This window comes from Pyxicephalus adspersus, chromosome 4 (genome assembly GCF_032062135.1).
Source record: "Pyxicephalus adspersus chromosome 4, UCB_Pads_2.0, whole genome shotgun sequence".
Taxonomy (NCBI): Eukaryota; Metazoa; Chordata; class Amphibia; order Anura; family Pyxicephalidae; genus Pyxicephalus; species Pyxicephalus adspersus.
The window spans coordinates 40497383-40519511 of NC_092861.1; the positions used below are offsets into that span (position 1 = coordinate 40497383).

General features: G+C 34.5%; 1 protein-coding gene across 9 annotated transcripts in view; it reads right to left on the reverse strand.

Annotated features, from left to right (window-relative positions):
* The window catches only part of DOCK10 (dedicator of cytokinesis 10), a 164388-nt gene that overhangs the window by 59776 nt on the left and 82483 nt on the right, over window positions 1-22129 (reverse strand). For all 9 annotated transcript variants that reach the window (XM_072407928.1, XM_072407931.1, XM_072407925.1 and 6 more), the window contains exons 5-21: window positions 21624-21696; window positions 21338-21463; window positions 21019-21153; window positions 20237-20420; window positions 18892-18980; window positions 18231-18314; window positions 17422-17565; window positions 16195-16422; window positions 15529-15651; window positions 13148-13230; window positions 11082-11204; window positions 10592-10671; window positions 9803-9990; window positions 8494-8559; window positions 8278-8370; window positions 4858-4981; window positions 4539-4660 (exon numbers count right to left, since the gene is read on the reverse strand). In XM_072407928.1, the coding sequence (XP_072264029.1) occupies window positions 4539-4660; window positions 4858-4981; window positions 8278-8370; window positions 8494-8559; window positions 9803-9990; window positions 10592-10671; window positions 11082-11204; window positions 13148-13230; window positions 15529-15651; window positions 16195-16422; window positions 17422-17565; window positions 18231-18314; window positions 18892-18980; window positions 20237-20420; window positions 21019-21153; window positions 21338-21463; window positions 21624-21696 (2065 nt within the window). The remainder of the gene's footprint in view (window positions 1-4538; window positions 4661-4857; window positions 4982-8277; window positions 8371-8493; window positions 8560-9802; window positions 9991-10591; window positions 10672-11081; window positions 11205-13147; window positions 13231-15528; window positions 15652-16194; window positions 16423-17421; window positions 17566-18230; window positions 18315-18891; window positions 18981-20236; window positions 20421-21018; window positions 21154-21337; window positions 21464-21623; window positions 21697-22129) is intronic.

Genomic DNA, 22129 nt, shown 5'->3' on the forward strand with positions numbered 1-22129 from the left:
ATAGCCTTTTTATTAGAGAAGACTGTAAAATCTCAAATATGTTTTAACTGGTCTATTCCTGAAGATGGCAGAGGGCACAGAATCTGGAAAAAGACTAGGTAATGATTGAAGTGCCAGGAATTAAGTGGAGAAGTTATTTTTCTGCAAGTAACTCTTCCTTAATGTGTAAAAATGCTGTATATACTAGAACAATATAGTTGAAAGTTTCTGGGGGCCAAAAATGAAGGATTTAATGTAGTGGGTCAATTATACTATTGTATATATGATTGTAAAAGGAGCACAGCTTGGCAAAAAAAATATTACATCTTGGCTAAGATAGAATGTGCTTAGATGACTAAATCAAATGTCTATTAACGTCACGCAGCTGCTAATAACCTTATTTTCAGCCCTTCTTTTTGAAACCTAGTCATAAAATTAAATGTTAATGGGAACAGCAGTCAGACCCAGACCACTATACAGAGCCTATTAACTCTTTCTGTCAGTCAGTTCATTATGTAAAACTTATGTAAAACTTAACTTAAGATTAGGGGGGAACCAAGCAGATATTTTTACTTAGGCTAAATTAAAATGGTAAAGCTATCAATGCTGTAAAGAAAACATAATAATTCATGGAGATACTATACATTATCAAAGGTTATGAAGTCCCAGATACAATTCTGTATATATATAAAGCCCACTTTTCCAAAGACTACAAAATCACAAAACATGATTATCTAGAACGCAACAGTTATAACTAGACTCTTTGTGGTTCAATACCCCTTTAAAGCAATTGCTTTTTACCAAATTATATAAAGAAGCAAGCCGCATACCTTGCCTTTACAAGTAATTTCATTAATTGAATGGTGAATATTGATCTATATGTAGGGATTTCTCTTTACACTGTGTTTTTGAGACATATGCAATAATGGAAAAGTTGTCTGAAAAGTTACACAGGTAAATAGTACTTTTTTGCAGCTGTTCACACATTCAAGCAAGAAAGAGGGTCATGGGGATTTGGTTGCACAAGGAAAATCCTTCCATATGAGAGAGAATAGGAAGCTATAAAGATATAGGCCCTGATTTATTATAGTTTTCCAAGGCTGGATTGAATACACTTTCGTCAGTGAAGCTGGGTAATCCAGCAAACCTGTAATGGATTTCCTAAAAGTCAAGCTTTTGTTAGGAAATGTTTTCAATCCTGGACCAGATCCATTCTAGATTTGCTGGATCACCCAGCTTCACTAATGAAAGTGTATCCTCTCTAGCCTTGGAGAACTTTAATAAATCAGGACCATACTATCAAAATGGCACTAGCTTGCTACTACATGTTATAAAATAATATATTTAGCTATAGGAAAATGTAATTGACTAATGGGGTGTTATGTTCAGTTTGTTGAAGGGAACATCCTGTAATAAATACAGTTTTAGGCCACCTGTGGCTATTTAATCACACAATATAATGTGCTTCTGCCAGCCAGAGGCATTTATAAAAGCTGCCAAATCATACATTAAAATGTTTCCTATTGCTTTATGTCCAAAAAAGTGTTCCTGAATAGATTATATAATACATTGTAATATTTATAAGCTTCAAAAACAAAATATATGTTTAGACCATGGAGATAAATGTGTTCATAAAAAAGTATACTGCTTCATGTACAACAACCTTTTATGTTTTAATTTAGTGCCGTGTGAACTTCAGTGACTGTGGTTACGCCTATTTATCAATGTGTCTTCTGTAAGAAATCTGATATTAGAGGTGAGATCATTTTATTGTAGAATTTCCACCCATTGCTTTTATTGTTAATGCCAAATGGGGTGAAATAGTCATGTGAGTCATTGCCTGTTTATCATGGTCATCCAATGTACATCAGATAAGAATCCTTCATAAAGTAGGAAAGGTGTTAGGAGGTTAATAACTACACTAGTAGGTAATTAATTTCGATTGTTAGCATGTTTGGGGACTATTGATGAGCAGGAAAAATGTACAGTGATTTGCCACCCCTGTGCCAATGCACAAACACTTCTAATAGAATTATAACTTTTTTTTATAATTTTTTTTTCTGGTATCTGGTCCAATAATTTCAGTTCAAATGAAAGGGGAATCACATTAACTAGAAGTATTACGCAATCTCCCTAATAAGGAGACAGCAACGAAAAGCCAAAAAAAAGTACCAAGGATTTGGAACGTATATAAAGTTTCTTTATTATCTGTGAATACCCATTCCCCTCATTTTTTTCATATAGGAAATGTGATAAGAAATCCACCAATGATATCAAAGAATGGAATAAAAACCTAAAAAATGTAGATTCCCATTTCCTACCTTTCCAACAAACAATTTGGACTGGAAATAAAGTAGAGTTTTATATCTTAAAAATTAAAATGCAAAGTGACACAGTTTGTTAGTTGCCGTGCTCAGTAATTACTATTTAGGTTATTTCTGAATCTTGATTGATCCTAGCAAACAAATACATTCATATTAGTGTGCTGACAGTTGCCAATATCACAGCTGCTACTGCATGGCGAGATCCAAAAGACGCAGTTGATGCATGCCTTTATATAAAATCATTGAGTAGTAGAGTAATTTCACAAGATCAGCAGCTACAGAAGCAATGCCTTAGATGAACATAAAACATTGCAGATATACAGCTATATGTGTACAGAACATAAATGCCTAGGAACAGGAATAACATTGTTATTATTTAGGACAATATACTGTACAAAAGAAAGCACTGGCGATTAAGAGGCAGACATCTTTTCAGTGGTGAGAGAAACAGGGGCATGTTGCAAAGGTGGCGAGAGCAAGGAGGAAGAATGAAAATCAGGTGCAGTGGTGAGAGCGGAGGCTTCTATGTAGGTGCAGTGTGGCAGAGGAGGTGGAGTGCATTTACGTCTTCCTGGGTATGGCTAAGGTGTATTGCACTGGTTTACATTTAAATATAAATGTTAATGTGCATTTCCAGTAGAAACACAAAGTAATTAGCTACCTGTAGATAATGCACATACACAAAGCAATGCCGCCATTTTTGACTATTGCAAAAAAAACAAAAACTGTACACTACCCCAGTTGAGGACCTGGCATTTAGTGACTATGGCTTCCTCTAACCTTCAGCATTCCTTGCAGACTTTAGCAAACAGAAAAGGAAGTCTGCCATCAACAAAAACATAAAATCATATTTGTGGTTTCTACATGATCTACCAAAAGGTAGACATCATTTTTTTTTATTTCTTTTAATAACAGGAGTTTAAATTTTTAATTTATTAATATATATATATATATATATATATATATATATATATATATAAGGTGAGCAAACTATGAGCACTGCTGACATTTGATTGATGTATTTATGTGTTAATGTTGATTTTTCTTGTTTGTTTTGATCATCTCAACGTATTTGAGGCAGAAATATAACACACATTTATACGAGCACTTTATTTAGTATACGGCTTCAGATTGTGTTTTTTTTAATATATTTCAGAAACAAAATCAATGTGATCAGTTGAACTTAATTAGGAACCAGGACCAGTTGGTCTTAGGAATCAGGAAATCCATTTCAGAAACCTAATTACTGTCTATGCTTATTTTTTGTCTACAGTTCTAAATACATTTGCATTTAGAAGCTGTTATATGTTTATGTTTTTTTGTTAAAAATACACTTTGGGGTGTCTTTTAAGTACAATATTGTAGTAATTCTGCATTATTTCTTACCTCACTTCATAATATGGACAGCTCTGCACACAAATTGTCAACAAAAAAACTACCCATTTTTAGATAGATTTCCCTATATTTTCCATCGCTTAAATAATATTCAAAAATTACCTGGATTTTCATTATTAAGATGGGATATCTAGAGGGATAAAAGTCAGCTCTGTATATGAGATATACTGCATATATTTACTCATGTTTAAACCTTGATTACTTTACCTCCAAATACTGTTGGAAAAAGAATCTTGGTTTATACTTGGGTCACACTAGAATATAGTTCATCATGTAAAGTGTATAGCAAACTTTGCTAACATGGTGAGCAGTTGTTACAGAGTTTGTTATACACTTTACATGAGAAAAGCCAGCAACCATGCATGGCCAACAATCATGCACAAAAAGATAATTTAAGAGCAAAAGACTTATCATAACCAACTCAAAAACTAAAAGATACTTTAACCTGTAACAATGGGGGAAAAGATATACAAGCACCCCTTTTAAATAATTATTTTCAAAATAACACACCATATATGTATTTATTTGTGGTCATTTTTCTGACAATTTTATTGCTTATTGTTTTGAATGTTGAGAGTGAAGGCCACATTTTATATTCCAGGTTCATACTGGAGTCAAATAATTTTCCTGCATTTTCAGGTAAAATTAAGTACCTTGGTTGATATTCAGATTAGTTTATATTTGAGTATTTACAGTACCAGGGCAAATGTGGCATTGAATGTAATGTTCTGTTAGAAGTTATGCTGCAATTATAAAACAAATCTGTACACTCTAGTATACTAAGTAGCTTATTATCAAACATTGTGAAGGTTTATGAGAGACCAACTGGCAATTTTGTACCTTTCCCATCGTAGTATCCTCCATACTCAAGTATCTGGCAGGCAAAGAGGCGGCAACAGGAATGAGATGATCTTGTGATGTTAACTGCTCATTCTTGAATAAAGGCAACCAGGCAAATCCAACTGTTGTATAAAAAGACCAGAAAACATCACTGTGCAGGTTATACACAGCCCACCTAATGGCCACGCTCACTTATGAGGGTCAATGAAGCAACAATGAAAAACCCTTGTGAACCAAGGTATCCACTTCAATATGAAACACAAAGCAGTAAGAAATGGTCACAATGTGCAGAAGTTGAATGTAATCCTTCTAAAGATACCTGGAGTTTCCAGAGCCTCTTTCTTTTTGGCATTAGCTTTTGCATTTATGTCACAGGTGACGTGATGAAATGAAAACAGAATGTGATGTTTCTCATGGAGTTGGGTGGGGAGCTCAATTTTCACCTGAAATGTAAAATATTACACCTCTCCTTAGACAATTTAGATTGGACACCTAGATATCTTTGCATAAGTTCAATACAATGAAAATATCTCTTGGAACTAGGGAAACTCTAGATTATGTTGAGGTCAATTGGTACAAATTATACAAAGGTAGTATTGTAATTGCACAGGCCAAAACCCACTTATATCTCTTACATATTTGCTTGTTTTATGTATGCATAAACATATTTAGAGCTAGATCAGAGGTCCCTAACTCCTTTGTTATTTCACAGTTGGTCCCTTATTGGATATGTAAAAAAAAGTAATACAGCCTTCTATGTTTATGATTTTAATTAACAGAAAAATAGTTAGACTGCATACTACACATTTTATAGGCTTGAAAACATGATCAACTTTTTTTTCTTTTTCTTTTTGATTTAATGATTGTATATGGCCAGTTAGATGTATCAGATATTTCCTGTGAGAAATGTTCTAACTTTGCTTGTTATGGGAAGATGTTGATTATTTCTCCCATCATGCAGTTTGGAAATAAGCCATGTACGCATTCTGATATCTGCAACACACATATACGTTATAGATGTTCCACACATATACTAGTGATGGATCTGTGATAATGGGCCTGATTTAATAAAGCTCTCCAAGGCTGGAGAAGATACACTCTCATCAGTGAAGCTGGGTGATCCAGCAAACCTGCATTTCTTCAAAGTCGATTGCTATTTGCTAGCAAATGTTTTGAAACCAGATGCGTTACAGGTTTGCCGGATCTCCCAGGTTCACTGATGAAAGTGTATCCTCTCCAGCCTTGCAGGGCTTTATTAAATCAGGCCCAATGCTGTAAATTGGCTATAGTAAGGTAAATGTAATGCAGCCTAAGAACATGAAAAAAAATAGTCAAAACAGTGTCTATGTCTACAATTTATATCACACAAATGTCGGTAGGTATTTAAAGCAAGGAAACAACTTAAAGTATATATAATATATACCGTATATCAGTCACTGAGGTAGCCTCAGTTGCAAACATAGCAAACAAATGCACTAGGTTTTTAGGTAAAGTGATTTGGTGTATATTAGAGTGCCCTGGATTTTAAACAGCACAGAATAGCTTTAATTTATATATACTAAAGAATCCATGATATTTTAAGCAATCTTTAAAGAATATTTTGGAACCCACATTGGTCATTTAAATGAGCAGCATTTTCTGTCAATGTGGATGTGTTCTTTTCTAATGTAGATATACCAAGAGTTACCATGTCAATTACGTATATAATAATTTATTAGTGAATTGTTTTTAGTATTTGAATGACTTCTTAATATTAACAACAGAAAAAACCCTGTAAAAATAAAAGGTTAATGGTATTATATTTTGAGCAATGTTTAATAACGATTGCAGAAAATCAGCCTTAAATATGTACGGATTTCTGTGGTATGTGAAAATGTACCTCTGTTTCCATTGCAGACACTGGAAAATGCTTTCCTGGAAAACGTCCTAATCTTTTTTATATAAAAAAGCTGCCAAGAAAGTTTGGCCAATGCTATGGAGGGGTCTTGGAGGGAATCTCTTTAACCTAGCAGCCAATTTACTAAAAAAGACTGTCGTTATTAAACCATTTTATAGCAGAGCTGGTAAATCTCCTTTTATTTTTCATACAGAAACAGATGAGAGGACAGTAAAATTAGAAATTAAAGCACGCAATGATTTATTTAGTACTGTAGACTGTCAATGAGTACTGTAGTACTGTTCTGTAATCCATATTAACAGTATAATAAGCACCTTTTATTTTGTGATTGCTGTAAACTACTAAGCAATGCTTAGGGCTTGTCATAAGGAGCTGAATAGTATTTTTACAGATACTAGCTATATATTATTACATACAATATGTATCATGCCCCTCTGAAGAAGCCTGTCATGAATAATTCTTGATACCTTTTTATTCTACATGATCTACAGAATATAGGAATACATAAATGCATATAGTAAATGCTGCACCTACCATGCAGCATTTACTATACTTTGTCATTCCCAGTATGTACAGTATGCTATGTAATTTCTTGCTACAATGTATGATTCACTACCATATTTGCATCAACTGCATCATTATCCTGACCCTGATGGCAGCAACACAAAAGGACCATTTCTTATGCCACAGCAGTTGAGCATTTTAATTGGGGTCTGGCCTCCCTGGTTACACTAGGGCCTTCTCTATTTTAAATACTTAGGCCTTAATAAATAACTCTTACTATCCCCTCAATGTCCCCAGTTTTTTCAGTTTAGCCACCTGTAAAAGTTTTAAAACATAGTTGCAGCAAAGGCATCAAATTATTATTTTATTCCTTAGTAGTTTTAGCTTGTGAGTACATTACAGAAAGACAACACTAAATATATTATTCTGCTTCCCAAGCCCTTTATGGATGGTTGGGGCTTACCTGAATACACATTGATAAAGCTGTACTTTTATGTCATATTTTTTTTATTCCTTTAAATCATAATCTTCCTAAAACAACAATAGGAACATATGAGCTAGTTTATAAACTATGATCATGATCCCTTTAATGTATAACATGGAATGCCATTCATGTTGTAGGGGATATTGATGACTTGCAGAGCTACACAATTAAACATGATATTCTTTTATCAGCTTTGACAGTAAGAAGATCTGGTCCCTTGAAAAGGTTGTGAGAATTGTTTTATGCTTTCATCCTTTTATAAGAAATGGATAGTTCTCCTGTGCAGCTTTGCATGTCAAAAAGCTAGCAAATCCTTTTCTTCAGAATGGTGTCTCTCTCTTTCAGTCTAAGGTGGTGCCACTTTTTCCCTTGGCAGCTTTTAGGTTAGTGCCTTTCAGGTAAGGTAAGATAGTTTTTTTCTACAGACTGAGACATTTAGGGCAGTACACCTCATAGCTCCAATTTGTCACTAAGGGAATACAGCTTACTCATAACCCCAAATACAGCTTTCCAAGCCAATGGAGACTGTCAAAAAGTTTCTGTTAGTCAACACAGCTACTTTGCTTTTTTTGACTGATTTAACAATTGAACTCATTTGTAAGCTACCTTCTATCAGGCTTGTTACTTAAGACCATAGGCTGTTTATCAGCAGACACAAGCAGCTGTGGGCATTGGTATGTATAATATGAAATAACATCTTTGGCAATGTATGATATAGACATTCCAATCACTGCTGACTGAGACATGCGGATGTGTCAAGAGGTCTGACTTGTGTGTATTTCTACATTATTTCAGGTTATGTTTAAAAAAATCTTGATTAAACAAAAATTGCTAATTATGTGATACAGACTGACCTCGTCATAGAAGTCTGGGTTCTGAGAGTGGTGAAGGATGGTGGTGTAGGCTGCTGTCGTAAACAATGGACCACCAGGCTTTCCATAAATACACTGAAGAAGAAACACAGTTAAGATGGCAAATGATGTTTTAAATGTGACATGTTCAAATATAATTTGTATATTACATTTTGTAACAGAAAACAAAGAATATTAACTTTTACTTCAAAAGGTCACCTTTAAGGGTTGGCTTCCTTCTTCATCAGAGCTCTTAAACTCAATGCACACCATTATGTTCCTTGCCTGCAAGAAAAGTATGATCAGATACTTATAACTTAATTTTGTAAATGTGAACAGATATTTGTAGTACCCAAAACATTTTTTCATTTTTGTACTTGACCAAATGCAATCATTTTAAAATAAGATCAGAAAAAAAGGGTTTTTTATCTACTGAATCAATTTCATATTTGTCATCAAAAGAAGGTCTAGTTATAGATGTCTTTAGATGTCTCAATACGAATAACTGACATCTAGACAACTTTAACCACTGCACTTCTGGGGACAGTCAAAATGTTCTCTCCAATGTGCCCAACTTGTATGCGCTACATACAAGCTAAAGCATGTTACTTTTCTTTCATAAAAATAGAAAACAAACTGGAAAATCTATGTTTGCAATAGCAAGTACATTGGAATATTTAAATTATATTTTGTCTTTATGATAAATTTGATATAGTAAAAAACATCTATCAACAATAGGAAGGCATGCATTTTCTTTTGAACCATTTATTGGGTCTTTAAAGCATCATGCGGACTTTGGCTAGCCATGACTAGCCACCTGTTCATGTATATGTTTCAGTCTGTTGGTCACAATCAGCGCAGAACAGACTATTCTTATCAGCAATACGGGGTGCCACAACAGTGACTACTCTGAAGGACTGAGTCTATAGAGGCGTGTTTTCAGGTCATGTCCCTTGGTATATATAAATGACAAAAAGTCTTTGCAGTGATAAATGTATCTGGGATTAATTGTCATTTACAGGAGTACCTTTTGTGAGAAAGAATTAAATAGGATTTTTCTGCCAGAAAACACTTTTGAAGAAAGACTTCAATTAATTTCATACCATATTCTCTATATGCACAATGACATTATCATGGTAAATAGGTCTTACAGATCTACCTTGCATTAAAAACACCTAAAAACTAAAGTAGCTTAAAAAAATTAACTCCAGCCAACTGATACATATAAATCCATCAGAGAGACAGCCCATGCCTTAAAGTACAGTCAGAGAGACAGTAGAGAGCATTGCAGGAAAAACAGAGATTGGAACATAATGTTAGCTTCCTACACTTAAAAATCTAATCTTTGTTTTGATAGTAGTTTTTCAGTGACAGAATCCTCCAAGTTTTTAGTTTTAATTGCGCAGTTTGTGACATGGTTGCTTTAAAAGATACTTTTCACCATTTACTACAATTTTAAAGTTCATAAGTTAGGATTAAATTAACAATATAAATATGAAGAACAATCCACATATGCAAGACATCCTACCTTGTTGAAACATTTTTGGCCGTCATACTTGAGGTGTTTGGGGTAAATGTATATTTGGTTCTTGTAAGATCTGTAGGGCTGAGAGTATTTGGTTGATGCCTGTACAAACTCTTCAACTTCCACAGTGGGCGGACATTTCTCTGGATCACTAAATGGTTTAATTGGAACTAAAGATGAGGTAAGACAATCTGGAAAACAGTGATGCAAATCATATTGGAATAAATGCCGGTTTTATAGCATCACAGATCAGCTGCCACAACTGTCACACAATGATTCATTTATCAAAGGTCTAAAACAACTGCCAGCCATCTTGGCAAATGATAATAAAACGGATTCAGAAATGTACAGAAAATGTCAGCTAAAGAATGAAAGTCTGCATATGATTGTATGCTTTACAGTAACAGACATATCTTATTTCAAACACTCACAGATATGTCAGCCTTCATTATTATAAAAATGCACATATTATACTACAAACACATAATAATAAAAAAAATTACAATCAACATTTTAACTTTATTTGTGGTACAATTTTATTGCACAATTTCATTGCAATAAGTCCAAACTTCTGACATGAAACATGTTTTTTTTCTGAATTGCACTAACAAAAAAAGAACCTGTAGTGTCCAACTACAACAAGTATCTGTCAAGATTGAACTTTTGACACACACATACACATAGATAAATATGTAATTGCATTATGAGAGAAAAAGAAACAGACACATAAAGTGAAGTTTCCTCTAGATTGTTTTAACCGTAATAAATATTTGATGTGAAAATATAGCTTACTTGAATGTTCCTTCAGCACACTGTCTATTGATATATCCAAAGTTCCTGGAATTATTGGTATTTTGCTTATTTTCTCTGCCCTAGACATTAACAAATAAACACTGTGTATCACAAATGTGCAAGTATTTCATCAATTAAAAAGTAAAATCAATTTGAAAAAGCAATTCTTTGTTTAAACATTTTAAATATTCTACATATATCCACTCAGTCAGTCAGTTCCTTGCCAGCCTGGGAATGGAAGAAATAGAAATAAATCCTGTTTAATAATAATAATATATATATAATAAAACTTGCAATAGTTCTGAGGGAACAGATTTTAATTACTAAAGAAACGTTTCAGTTATCTTCCTCGTAGTAAGGAAAATTCAGTCATATGGTGGAAGAGAAAGCTAATATTGTCAGTGTGCAGACTGCATGAACATGCTTACAGTGAAATAATGCTAAGTAGTTACTAGATCATGTATTCTGCAAACACATTACTCAGTCCAACCTTCTGTAATCTGCTACCAGTTTAATCAGGTCATCTGTTGAAATCTTGCTGCTGTCATGTCTGAAGAGCGGGGAAAACCTGGATTCTCGATCTATGTTTCCAGAATTGTCTTTAAATACTGGTCTAGAAAAAAAAATGAAAGAATATTTTAGATGAATGCATTTTCATTTTCCAGGTTTACAACCACCTAAAGATCAAGTTTCAGTTTTGGTTTGGCATCTGATTTTACTCTCTAAAATAAAAATCAGGAGTCCTATAAAAAAATAGAGTATTAAACCTGTGTTGTTACTGCTTCAGTAATTAGACAGAGATGGGAGCCCAGTGGCATATTTGAATAATTGAAATATCAGTTCTTGGTGGAAATGCTCTGCACAGAATGAGCTTGTGGAAATCCCTGCCAAGCAGAATGTACACCAATATAAAAGCTCAGGGTTGCATGTTATTTTAAACCTACACATGAATAAAGGATTTACAATATGTGCCTTGTGTTTCATATTAAAAACAGATCCAAAGCAATATTATGAATTTAGCTTTGATCTATAAAAAGCTCTGCAACCTAAATGCACTGTGGAAATATACACAAGAATTGTTTTATCTGTGAAAGGATTTTTGGTGCATCCATAAATCACTGCAATGAAACTTGCTCAAGAACATGACCCTGCCTGCTGGCTGAACAATAACAGATCATCAAAACTTTGATTAGTCCATCTATGTTCATCATTCACTCTTTTATTGTTAGCTGGTTCCACCTTTATTATATTATATTGATAGTATAAAGAATGGTACTTTGTTTCTCAACCAAAGTTTTGTAGAACCCTAGGGTTCCTCCAGAGGTTGCTAGGGGTTCCTTGATCAATGAGCAATGTGTGCCTTTCAGGTCAGTTTAAGTAACACTTTTTGGCTATCTGTAAGGATGACATTCTTCCTGTTGGCAAACAAAGCAGGTATCCTACTGATCCCCACACTAATATACCGTGAGCTATGAACATTGAATTTGTTACAGTGGTTTCCTAAGACCTGAAAAGTATTGTTAAGGGTCCCCATTGTTGAAAAGGTCAAGAAAGGCTGGAATACATATTCATCTTGGAGTAGCTGCTAATGCTGGACTTCCAATTTGTTGCCGTACTAGGAATCTTAGGAGGTTAACATCAAAACAAACTGGTACATTCATTGGATGTATCTTAATATACATTTATTGATTTTTACTGGACATACAACTTAATTGTGTTTTTAAGTGGGGTACCAGCAACAATATTTATCCTTAATTGTATAGCCTAATAAATGGGTAGAACTGTGAAGGATTTGGAACAATCTGTTACACATTTGGAGATTCAGGGGCTTAAAAAGCAGCTATACCACTGCCTGTAAAAAAAAAAGAATTGCTCATTTATAAAGCAAAATGATGTGTTTTACAAACAGCTCTAAGCTCAACAGATTGTGAAGCTAGTAAAGGGCAAAATAACTGGTTGATAGTTCTGTAAAATAACAAGCAAAACAACCCTGGAGAAGAGCCTGGGTATATGACCTGTCAAAGCCCATTGAGCAGGGAAACACCCACCCAATATTTATAAATGATTGTGTGTAGCAACTCTCCATTTCAACAATCTTCTCAGACTAACTATCCTGGTGATTGCTGTGATTGTTTGAATTGTAAAATTTCCAGTTTTCAGAAGGGGAGTCCCCTTTTTCCATTTACAACTACCAAAGTTGGAATTTCCCTTACCTTGGAAACATTTTCTCTTATTGTGTCTTCGGGACAGGAAAAAAATTGCCCCACAAAGGACACAGTAAATAAAATTAGACTTAGTTTGTAACCCTTCCCTACTTGAAAAGTTTGGACTAAAGTTCCACTATAGCATCAGGTTATGCAATTCACAATCACATTGTAACAGTAGGGCAGAACAGTAGGGCCCTACCTTGAAGAAATCATTGTGCTGTTAGATATAAAACAAAAAGGTCTAAAGCCTGTAAGTAATTCAGAAAAGTAAAAAATCTAAGCCAGCAATAGTGATGTGCAAATGTGGAGTGTACAATGTACTACATACTACCAAACAATACAGATTTACCTTACGGTCCATGCAAAAGGCATTCGATACTTTCCCAGACGACTACAATGCTGCTTTGTCGTCTTCAGTAATTTCTGTGCAGACTGGAAAAAATTATAAACAAATTATAAATTGTATTTCTGCTTTTCAATGTGTTAAATGGGCATAGGAATAAAACCACCAAATGAAAAAACTAACTAAACTATTTTGCTAATTGTGAGATTGTTCTATATGCATTATTGTGTTGAGTCATCTAAATATATATGAATGCCTATATCCCCATCAAACAAATATTTAAACATTTTCTTTAAACCCTACTAGGGTATTAGTAGACTGTGCATGCAGAAACATTTAGGTAACCTTTAAATGTTCAGGAAAACATTGTGGAGCATGAGTAGGAATATTTTAAATAAGCATTCACTTAGCTATCTGCCATACCAAGGAGGACCCATGGTGATCCATTTCCAGAAGATTTAAACCAATGCCACATCAGGTATATACTGGGGAGCTGTTAGATGCCAATGCCTACAAAGAATAGCTGTTGTAGGCTATATGACCTCACAAGGATAACTTGTGGTCCTACATGTTTTTGAGCTGTGAACAAATGCCACACAACTATACACTTGTGAACTAGTTTGCTAGCATATACTACTGTATATGATTTTCTCTTTTCAATTAATCCTTGCAATAGACTGTTCCATTGGAGATGTAAGCCAACATTGCAGCCATATTTATGGAGCTGTTAATTCCTGGTGCCTACAAAGAATAGCTGTTGCAGTCTGAATAAACAAATACAGAAATATCATAGTGCATTCTAATAATTGTAAATGAATAGCTTTATAACTTAACTTATAAAAAATGTTTAGGTGTCAGAGGTGAGAGAAGATAGGTATGAGAACCTTTCACATAAGTGTACAACCTAATAGGGAATTGTATAAAATATATATAAAATCTTAAGTAGATGGAAGGTACAGTCATGCATAATCCAACATACATTAGGTTAAAATGTACTCAATAGCTAAAAATGGAACTGTCATACTGCTTATATAAATCAGAGCCCAGAGTGCTCAGAGGAGCTCAGGGAGCAAATAGTACTAATGCATACTATAAAATAAGTAAATTAATCACAAAGGTCAAGTTCTAAGTAAACAGTAGGGACAAGAATAAGGAGATGTGATAAAAATAAATAAATAAATAAAGCAAAGAAGGGTAGGTGGAACATTATGAACAGAGAATAGAATGTGAAGTGATTAGGATAGTGGATGACTTCAGAATACAACAGGTCTTGATGAAGAGATATTTTAGGGGAACACTTGGGGCATTATTCACCAGTACATTGCAATCTAACAGAGCAGCAGGTAAGGTTCCAAAAGTAAGTTTAAAACAATAGATATTTAGGATGTCAGAATGGGAGTTTGAAACAAAGCAAGAGCATAGGAACAGATGATTTGAAGAAAAAAAGTTGAACAAAAGAGCTGAGGGCCTTGTAGGAAAGTCCTAAAAGTGAATTTTCCTAATGCAATAGGTAGTCAGTGCATGGACATAAACTAGTGGCCTCAGTATGGTGGTTAGTAAGATGGACATATCCAGCACCATTTTTAACTGACAGAAGTGTTACCTTACTACCTTACTAGTTACCCTAGTAAGTGTCAGGCTCAAAAAAGAACTGGTAAAGGTAAAGGACTGGGGTAACTCAGAAAAAATATAATAAACACATGGATTCATATTTCAGTAGCTTTGCTAATAGGTAAAAGTGATAGATGCCTGAGCAAAATGTGGCCAAAGTTTGAGGCATTAAGCATTGAGCAGAACTGACCTGACATCAGAGAACCCTTTCATAGAAACCATATAATCATACAGGATGCAGCTTATGATAGCAACATATTAAATACCATGAGTACCTTCACATACTCTTAATCGAATTCTCATTTAATTCTGTGCTGGGAGTTCAATTTTAAAATGCTGCTTGACTGTATTTTCAATATAATACAAAAAATACAAAACATGACTTTGACTTATTTATGTCAACACAATGATGATAAGATGGTAACAAATTCTTACTGGGTCAAATATAGCCCAAGGAGTTTTGGCTGATGGAAAAAGACTCAAAAGGCTTTACTACATGACCTGTTAATGCATTTCATTCTTGTAGGCAGCTCCCTGTTATTAATTATTTCTGAAAGGAATTACCCCGAGAGTCACAGAAATTTGTTCAACAAACTGGACTCAAAGATAACATCATCTTTTCTACTCATGTCATTTATTCTATTGTCCTCATTTGACCATTTACTGTACTGTGGCATAAATGACAGAAAACCATCAAATCATGCTGTGGCAATAAACCAGTTTATGTGCGAATGTACACAGCATGGTACTGGAAATAAAAAAACATACATACATACCTTACTGGAATCAGAGTTCTTTATGTATGGTTCAGCACTGTTGGCAATGTTTCCCATAAGAACTTTTTCTATTCTGGCTACTAGGACCACGTCAACATGTGGATTGGACACTGAAAACATTGCCTGAAAAAAAAAGAGACAAGCTCATTTGACTCTCAGAGAGGTTAAGATATTCATAAAATGTAAAAAACAAGCTCTTAGTATATCAAAGACCCCTCCCTTATTCAGGAGAACAGCAGCTTAAAATGTAAAATCAAAATTGTCGGTTAAAAGTTACTGAATCAATCTTACCCCTGGCTTACCCCAGCGAACCTAGGCAAGCGTGCTGTCTCTAATCCTTCTGGTTCATGCCAGAAAATGGTAAGTACCCCCAGAAAGATGGGGAAGTCAACAGTTGTAAAGTTTATGAACTATGTTTTCCCCAATGGCTTTTTTAACCTAAAAGTTGCTACTTGTTACAAGAAGGGGTTCTAAAAAAATTCTAAAAAATTTAGGAAAACTCTGCTTTTTACTGCAAGGTTCACTTTAAACCCTTGTGAAGACCCACACAGGTAAAACATAGTCATGCTGCTATATATAAAATATATGATCACCACCTTAGATATGCAGATGTATATTGGTGTGTGTTTTTTTTTTTTTGGCAAACACATTATAATGCAAGACTACCTGTCTAGGATACTGCATCCACTTTTCAGGAAAGCCTCGGATCTGAGGTTCCTCCAATTCTTTCGACCGACTGGTAGTTGGTGAGACTGTACCATTGGTCATAGCTCCTGTAGATGGGCAAATCATTTGTCTCACAATGTCATGGTTCAGGTCTACATGGAAATCTGCTGATATTTTTCTCCCATCTTTAATGTCAAACAAAGCCATATTTATAAAGAATGGCTCAATCTGTGAACACATATAAGATGCAAGGTTTACAAACATAAAACAGATTTGGTTCCACAAACTATTTATAAATATAAAATGAATACAGCCTGAGGTAGGTCATAGAAAATCCCCTAATGATGTTTATATTGAGTCATCACATCATCTTATCAAATAGGGAAGCTATAGTTTAGAACTTGATATAGTGATCAGGTTGCTAGGTACTTAAGGTATGGTAATATCCAAACTACAAATGGGAACAGGATAATGTGCAAGGGTTTAGTGAAAAAACTTCCTTCAAACAAGAGGATATTTTCTTTCTCCTTTCTAAATGTGTAATCTAAAAACCACACTATAATATTCATTCAAGGATTAGCTGAGTCAGCTCTAATATTCAACTCCTCCTTTGATCAGACTTCTTTGCACAGGTTTAAGTTTTTAAAGATATCTATAATACAGTAAAATAATAAAAAGCTTCCCAATTTAAACTGCACACATGATAAAAAAGTAATTCCAAAAATATCCTATTCCAGTAACAGACCCCCTCCATGGCCTGTTATGCTGAGGATTACAGGAGGTGATATGAACCTCAGATACCTATGTCAATTTTATTGGAAATGCACTGGTAACACATGTAATGTGTGCATTTCTGGGGGAATCCAATTCATTATTTATTAGGCTCCACCACATGTCAACATGATAAATAACGCATTCCATGCACCATATTACACAGAGGTGAATGCATGTGTAATGGTGTGCTATGTTGGTAGTAGGGCATGTTTCTCTAAGCAAGTTAGTTATGTTTTTGGCCTGTTAAGGACTATTAGAATAAAAATGAACAAATGCAATGCAATAGACATGATTGCTCAAAAATCTGCACGTGAAATTGATTTTTCTGTGCTTTACCTGCAATTTCTGGTTGGTAACAGAGTCTCTTTAATATATTGCAGTCCTTATATTTTTACTTTTTCTGATCTTAGCTATCATTTAATTTTAAAACAAGAGCGATTACAGACAACTTACATTTGTAAGTGGTTCGGTGTCATTTTCCCTGAGGCATGTCTGAAGATTCAGAGTGAGAGATTTACAAGATACTATAATCCTCTTAGTAGTCTTTTCCTCCAAGGGTTTGATCGCAGAATCACTTGAGTTCTGGAGCTTTGTTACCTAAAAATATTAACTCAGATTATCTGGAATGACAATGGTTTGTAACGTAGCCTAAATGTGATGCATTGTAAAAGTGATAATCTCCAGAATTATTACAGTTTATTTAATAATATGTGAAAAAGGGCACAGTCATTCCCATACATACAGCAGTACAATTGGTATATTTGCAAAACGATACACCACATAAGCATGTTTGTTTTCATATATTGTTATATAGCTCCTAGGGGCATATTTATACAGCAGTGAATATTTAATCCACCGAACATATTTGTGGGCAAAACTTCCCAGTGCATGTGTTTTATATGATAATGATTGGTCTAACTCTTGCCTTAACTCAAGGCTTAGTCATATATACCATCAGTTGTAGGTTACATATCTGGAGACTGGCTTTACAGCTACTTGACATATGGAAGAAATATCTACTTTGACAGGGAAAGAATAATAAGTGAATAATAGTAAAAACACCTATCACTTAAAAGTATGTTTACTTTACAATTATAACAACCTAAATAAAAAAAATTCCTGACTGATTCTCTTTAAAAATGCAATAGCAATACTGTAATAAAATAAAATACAAATGTAAAAACAAACTAATATTTTTTAAAATACATTTTTAAATATATAAAGAAATGTATAACAAGTTGACTTCAGATAGAATTACTTACACATAAATCTGGGTCTAAAGAGAAAAGATTGTGTCGTTCTGTATTCCTAAAGGATTTTATGGTTTCTTCGTTCTCTGTAAGATACTAAGCAAAGATAGTGGTGCTAATGATATCAATAAATAATTATTTAACCAACTAAACATTTCAGCTTTTTTAATAAGATGTTTTCAAACTATGTTATAAAAGTGTTTTCTCAATCAATAAGGTATTAAAAAACTTAAAAACTTAACATATAAACTCAAATAAAAAAATAGATACTACCAGTTCTCAGTCTTTAGTATTTATAGGAACCTATATAAGTAGTCCTCGGGTTAAGGACATCTGACATACGGACACCTCCTAGATACAAACGGCGCTTCCTTGCTCGCTCGTGTGCGAGACAGGGCTGGATGGGGGAAGGGGGTGGTTTGCATGAGCTTTGCTTTGTTTGTGATTAACTCACAGTGAGGATTTTTACAGTAACTGACACCACGTTGCCTAATATTATGTTAAGAGACAAACATCTGTCCTAATTGCATTTATTAAAATAATGTACCTTTTCCGACTTACATACAAATTCAACTTAAGAACAAACCTACAGTCCCTATCTCATATGTAACCTGGGGACTACATGTACATTTAAAGGTATGAAACTTCAGTCGTTCAGTTTATTGATTCCTACCTTTGCAAGGTCAGGGTTCAAAGAATTGTCTGCACTGTCAGTTTCCTCCTTTTGTGTTTCATAATTCAGAAATGGTTCTGCTGTTTCATCTATAAAAAAAAGTAATGTATGAATCGTATTACAACACACCAGTCCATTCTAAACAAACAAAGTCAATGCTTGCATTCCAATTCATTTACTATAAAGACTTTTAACTAACACAGCCAAACTTGGAGGTCAGTCCCATGTGTAAGTTTGAAGCCCAGGCCCCCCATCCTAACATTTAATTCTTGGAGTTTCCTTTTTCAAACTTTATTTGTATGTACTTTGGTACTATATGTATCAAAAAGGTAGTGCCCTCTGAAAATGTAATAAAAATTCGACATTATTTAGAATATTTTTTAAAAACTTCTTTGTGGAGGTCACTTTTGCCCAGGATTGACCAATACCAGTGAAGCTAATATACAAGCTTCAGCATGTAACCATTAATGTATGCCATAAAGCAGTGATTTTCAACCACTGTGCCGCAGCACACTAATGTGCCATAGGAAATTATCCAATTACCATTGTCGAGTGTCTGTGCTGTAATGACTGGCAGAGTAATGTAAGACTCTTCCATGTCAGTGGGTGCCAGTAGGTAGCTTAATTGCCTTGTTTATTCCTAAAGACAAGAGAAATAGCTACAGATAGCTACAGCTTCATTTTGTAACATTTTTAATTCGTGGTGTGCCGCAGGATTTTTTCAATGCAAAAAATGTGCCGTGGCTCAAAAAAGGTTGAAAAACACTGCCAAAAAGTATCTCCAGGCTCAAAAGTATGGAAACAGTATTCTGCTGCCTTCTGGTCTCCTTATTACATTCTATGTAAACTGTTTTTGTTAAAGTCTTTAATGAGGATGTTTGAACATTGCATTAAATGAACCAACCAGTCAAACACGTCCCCCCTAAGTAATAGGACAAGGCATCACTGAATACAAGTCAAAATGATGTGCAAAAAAAAAAAGAAGATCAGATTGAAGACTACAGGAAAAGGCTTGCTAGCTGACTCCAATGGGTCACTGCACTTTGCAAACTGTAAAAATATGTCCTTTAATATGAAGAATATATCTTCATCTAATAATTTTTAGGTTTTAAAAGTAAACAAATCGTTTTGGCATCAGTGCTTATCTACCCCTCCATGGCTTCATTCTGCAGTATGGACAGGTCTATGTTACTACTGGGGGACATGTTTTATAGAATTCTCTACTTGTTAACATTGCCCGGATAATTCAATTACTCTAAAAAGAAAAGTCCTTGCCAAATTAGCTGCACAAAGTAGATTCCCATCATTGGAAATAATTAGGTTGTGTAAAAAATATCGCTTGTACCGAGTTTATGATCAGATAAATCTGCACTTTTCCTTTCTGGAATAGTTCCTTCTGGATTTATTTGTAAGATTTTGTTGAGAGTAGAAATCCAGTCATCCATATCCTGCTCGCTTTCAGCTGCCAGCACAAAGTATGTCAGATCATTCATTTTCAGCTCAAAGGCATGCTTCCTAAGCTGTTTATTCTGATACAAACAGAAAGAGGAAAAAGATCCCATTCCTAAATTAGACATCACAGGAAGATACTGGACAGATAGTTTAAAAGACAAAGAAATATGCTGATAATCTAACCAAATATATATCATATATAGGACTTATGATTCCAAAGGGGTTTCCTCTTTTAAGTAAAAATGAATAATTTCTACAGAAAATATAAGATATGATTGCACCTACAATGCACCAATTATTTTCAAAAAATGAGCCACAACAATGGTTGTTGCTGTCATAATTATTGGTTCTAGAGAGAGTTATGTTCACTAGGGGAAAATTACCAACAATTTAAAACTGAAACAATATGTAAAGGGAACAGGCTGTTTTTTCTTTTATTAGAAGAATTGTTTCTTCCTAATCTGACACTTTCGGGGGTGTTGTTCTTCCAGGTCTTTGTCATATGCTGTGGTTCCTTCTGCAGAGCCCTGCATCACTAATGGGCACAGTAGAGAAATGGGAACCAGCAAGGAACCATGGGACATGGTGTGTAACCAAAAAAACACATGTGTGTGCATTTGTGTTCTAACACACAATATATATATACAAATGATGAAGATTATTAATTATGCATACCTGAATAACTCCTGTGCAAGAATCTAAAAATATACATCCTTTTGGCTCCTTAGATATTTTTTCATCTTTGTAAAAATTCATAATATAGGAGTTATCTGATAACTGAGTTAGCTGAAAGTAGCGTTTTTTGAAGGACTGAAAGAATGAGAGAAATGAATGATTAATGTTGGCTTAGCAACAAGATGTCTGGTACAGACGTACAAACGCAGAATAATCACATGACCACACAGGCCTTTAGAGTAATCAAGATAATATACAACTGTGTTCAAACAGAGGAGGATGTCGGCACTACTTCAACAGAGTAATGTTGTCTACTTACTCGTACAGTAATGCTATTGTTCACAGTGCTATTAAAATTCCCTTTATACAGCCAGCCCGATTTGAAAACTCCCGTTCCTCCGCCTCCACCGCCACCTCCTTTAGAGGACGAGAGGGACGTTGTATCCTGAATGAAATAACAACGAGATACATTTTTCATGGAACTCTAAAACAATGCATTACACTGGTCTGTCAAAAGCCAGTGAAGTAAGTTCATTGTTTAAGCAAGCATTTAGAATATGATTCTGTGTTTTCAGTTATGTGTAAAGGAAATCCACGTGGCTTACTTCATCCTTGTCAGCTTCTTCATGGTCAATTTCAAATGAATGTGAGGGAAGCTTTTCATTCTTGGGGTCATTTCTGTGCAGAAGAGAAAAAATCTTATCAGTATTATCAAAGCAGTTCTGAATATATTTAGTTATATTCTACAATACCTTTAAATTCTATAATACCTTTACATCATTAGGGACAGGCCCAATATGGGTTTGTATTTGACTGTGTATGACCATACAGAGTCAAATACAAACAAGAAATACTAACATTCGGGCAACACCTGCAACAATCATTATTATCAGACAGGTATTTGGAGCTTCCAGTATTATAATCCATAGTAAACAACTAAGCAACTGCGCTGCCAGTATTAGAAGTGCTCAGAGAGAGTTTACAGCCTAAAACAAAATCTGAATTCCAAACAAGCACCAATTAACCTGTCTCTATTACACATGGTCATCAACCTTTTGGAAAGGAGAAAAAACATGAATGATGCCCCTACAAAAGTGACAGATACTCCTGA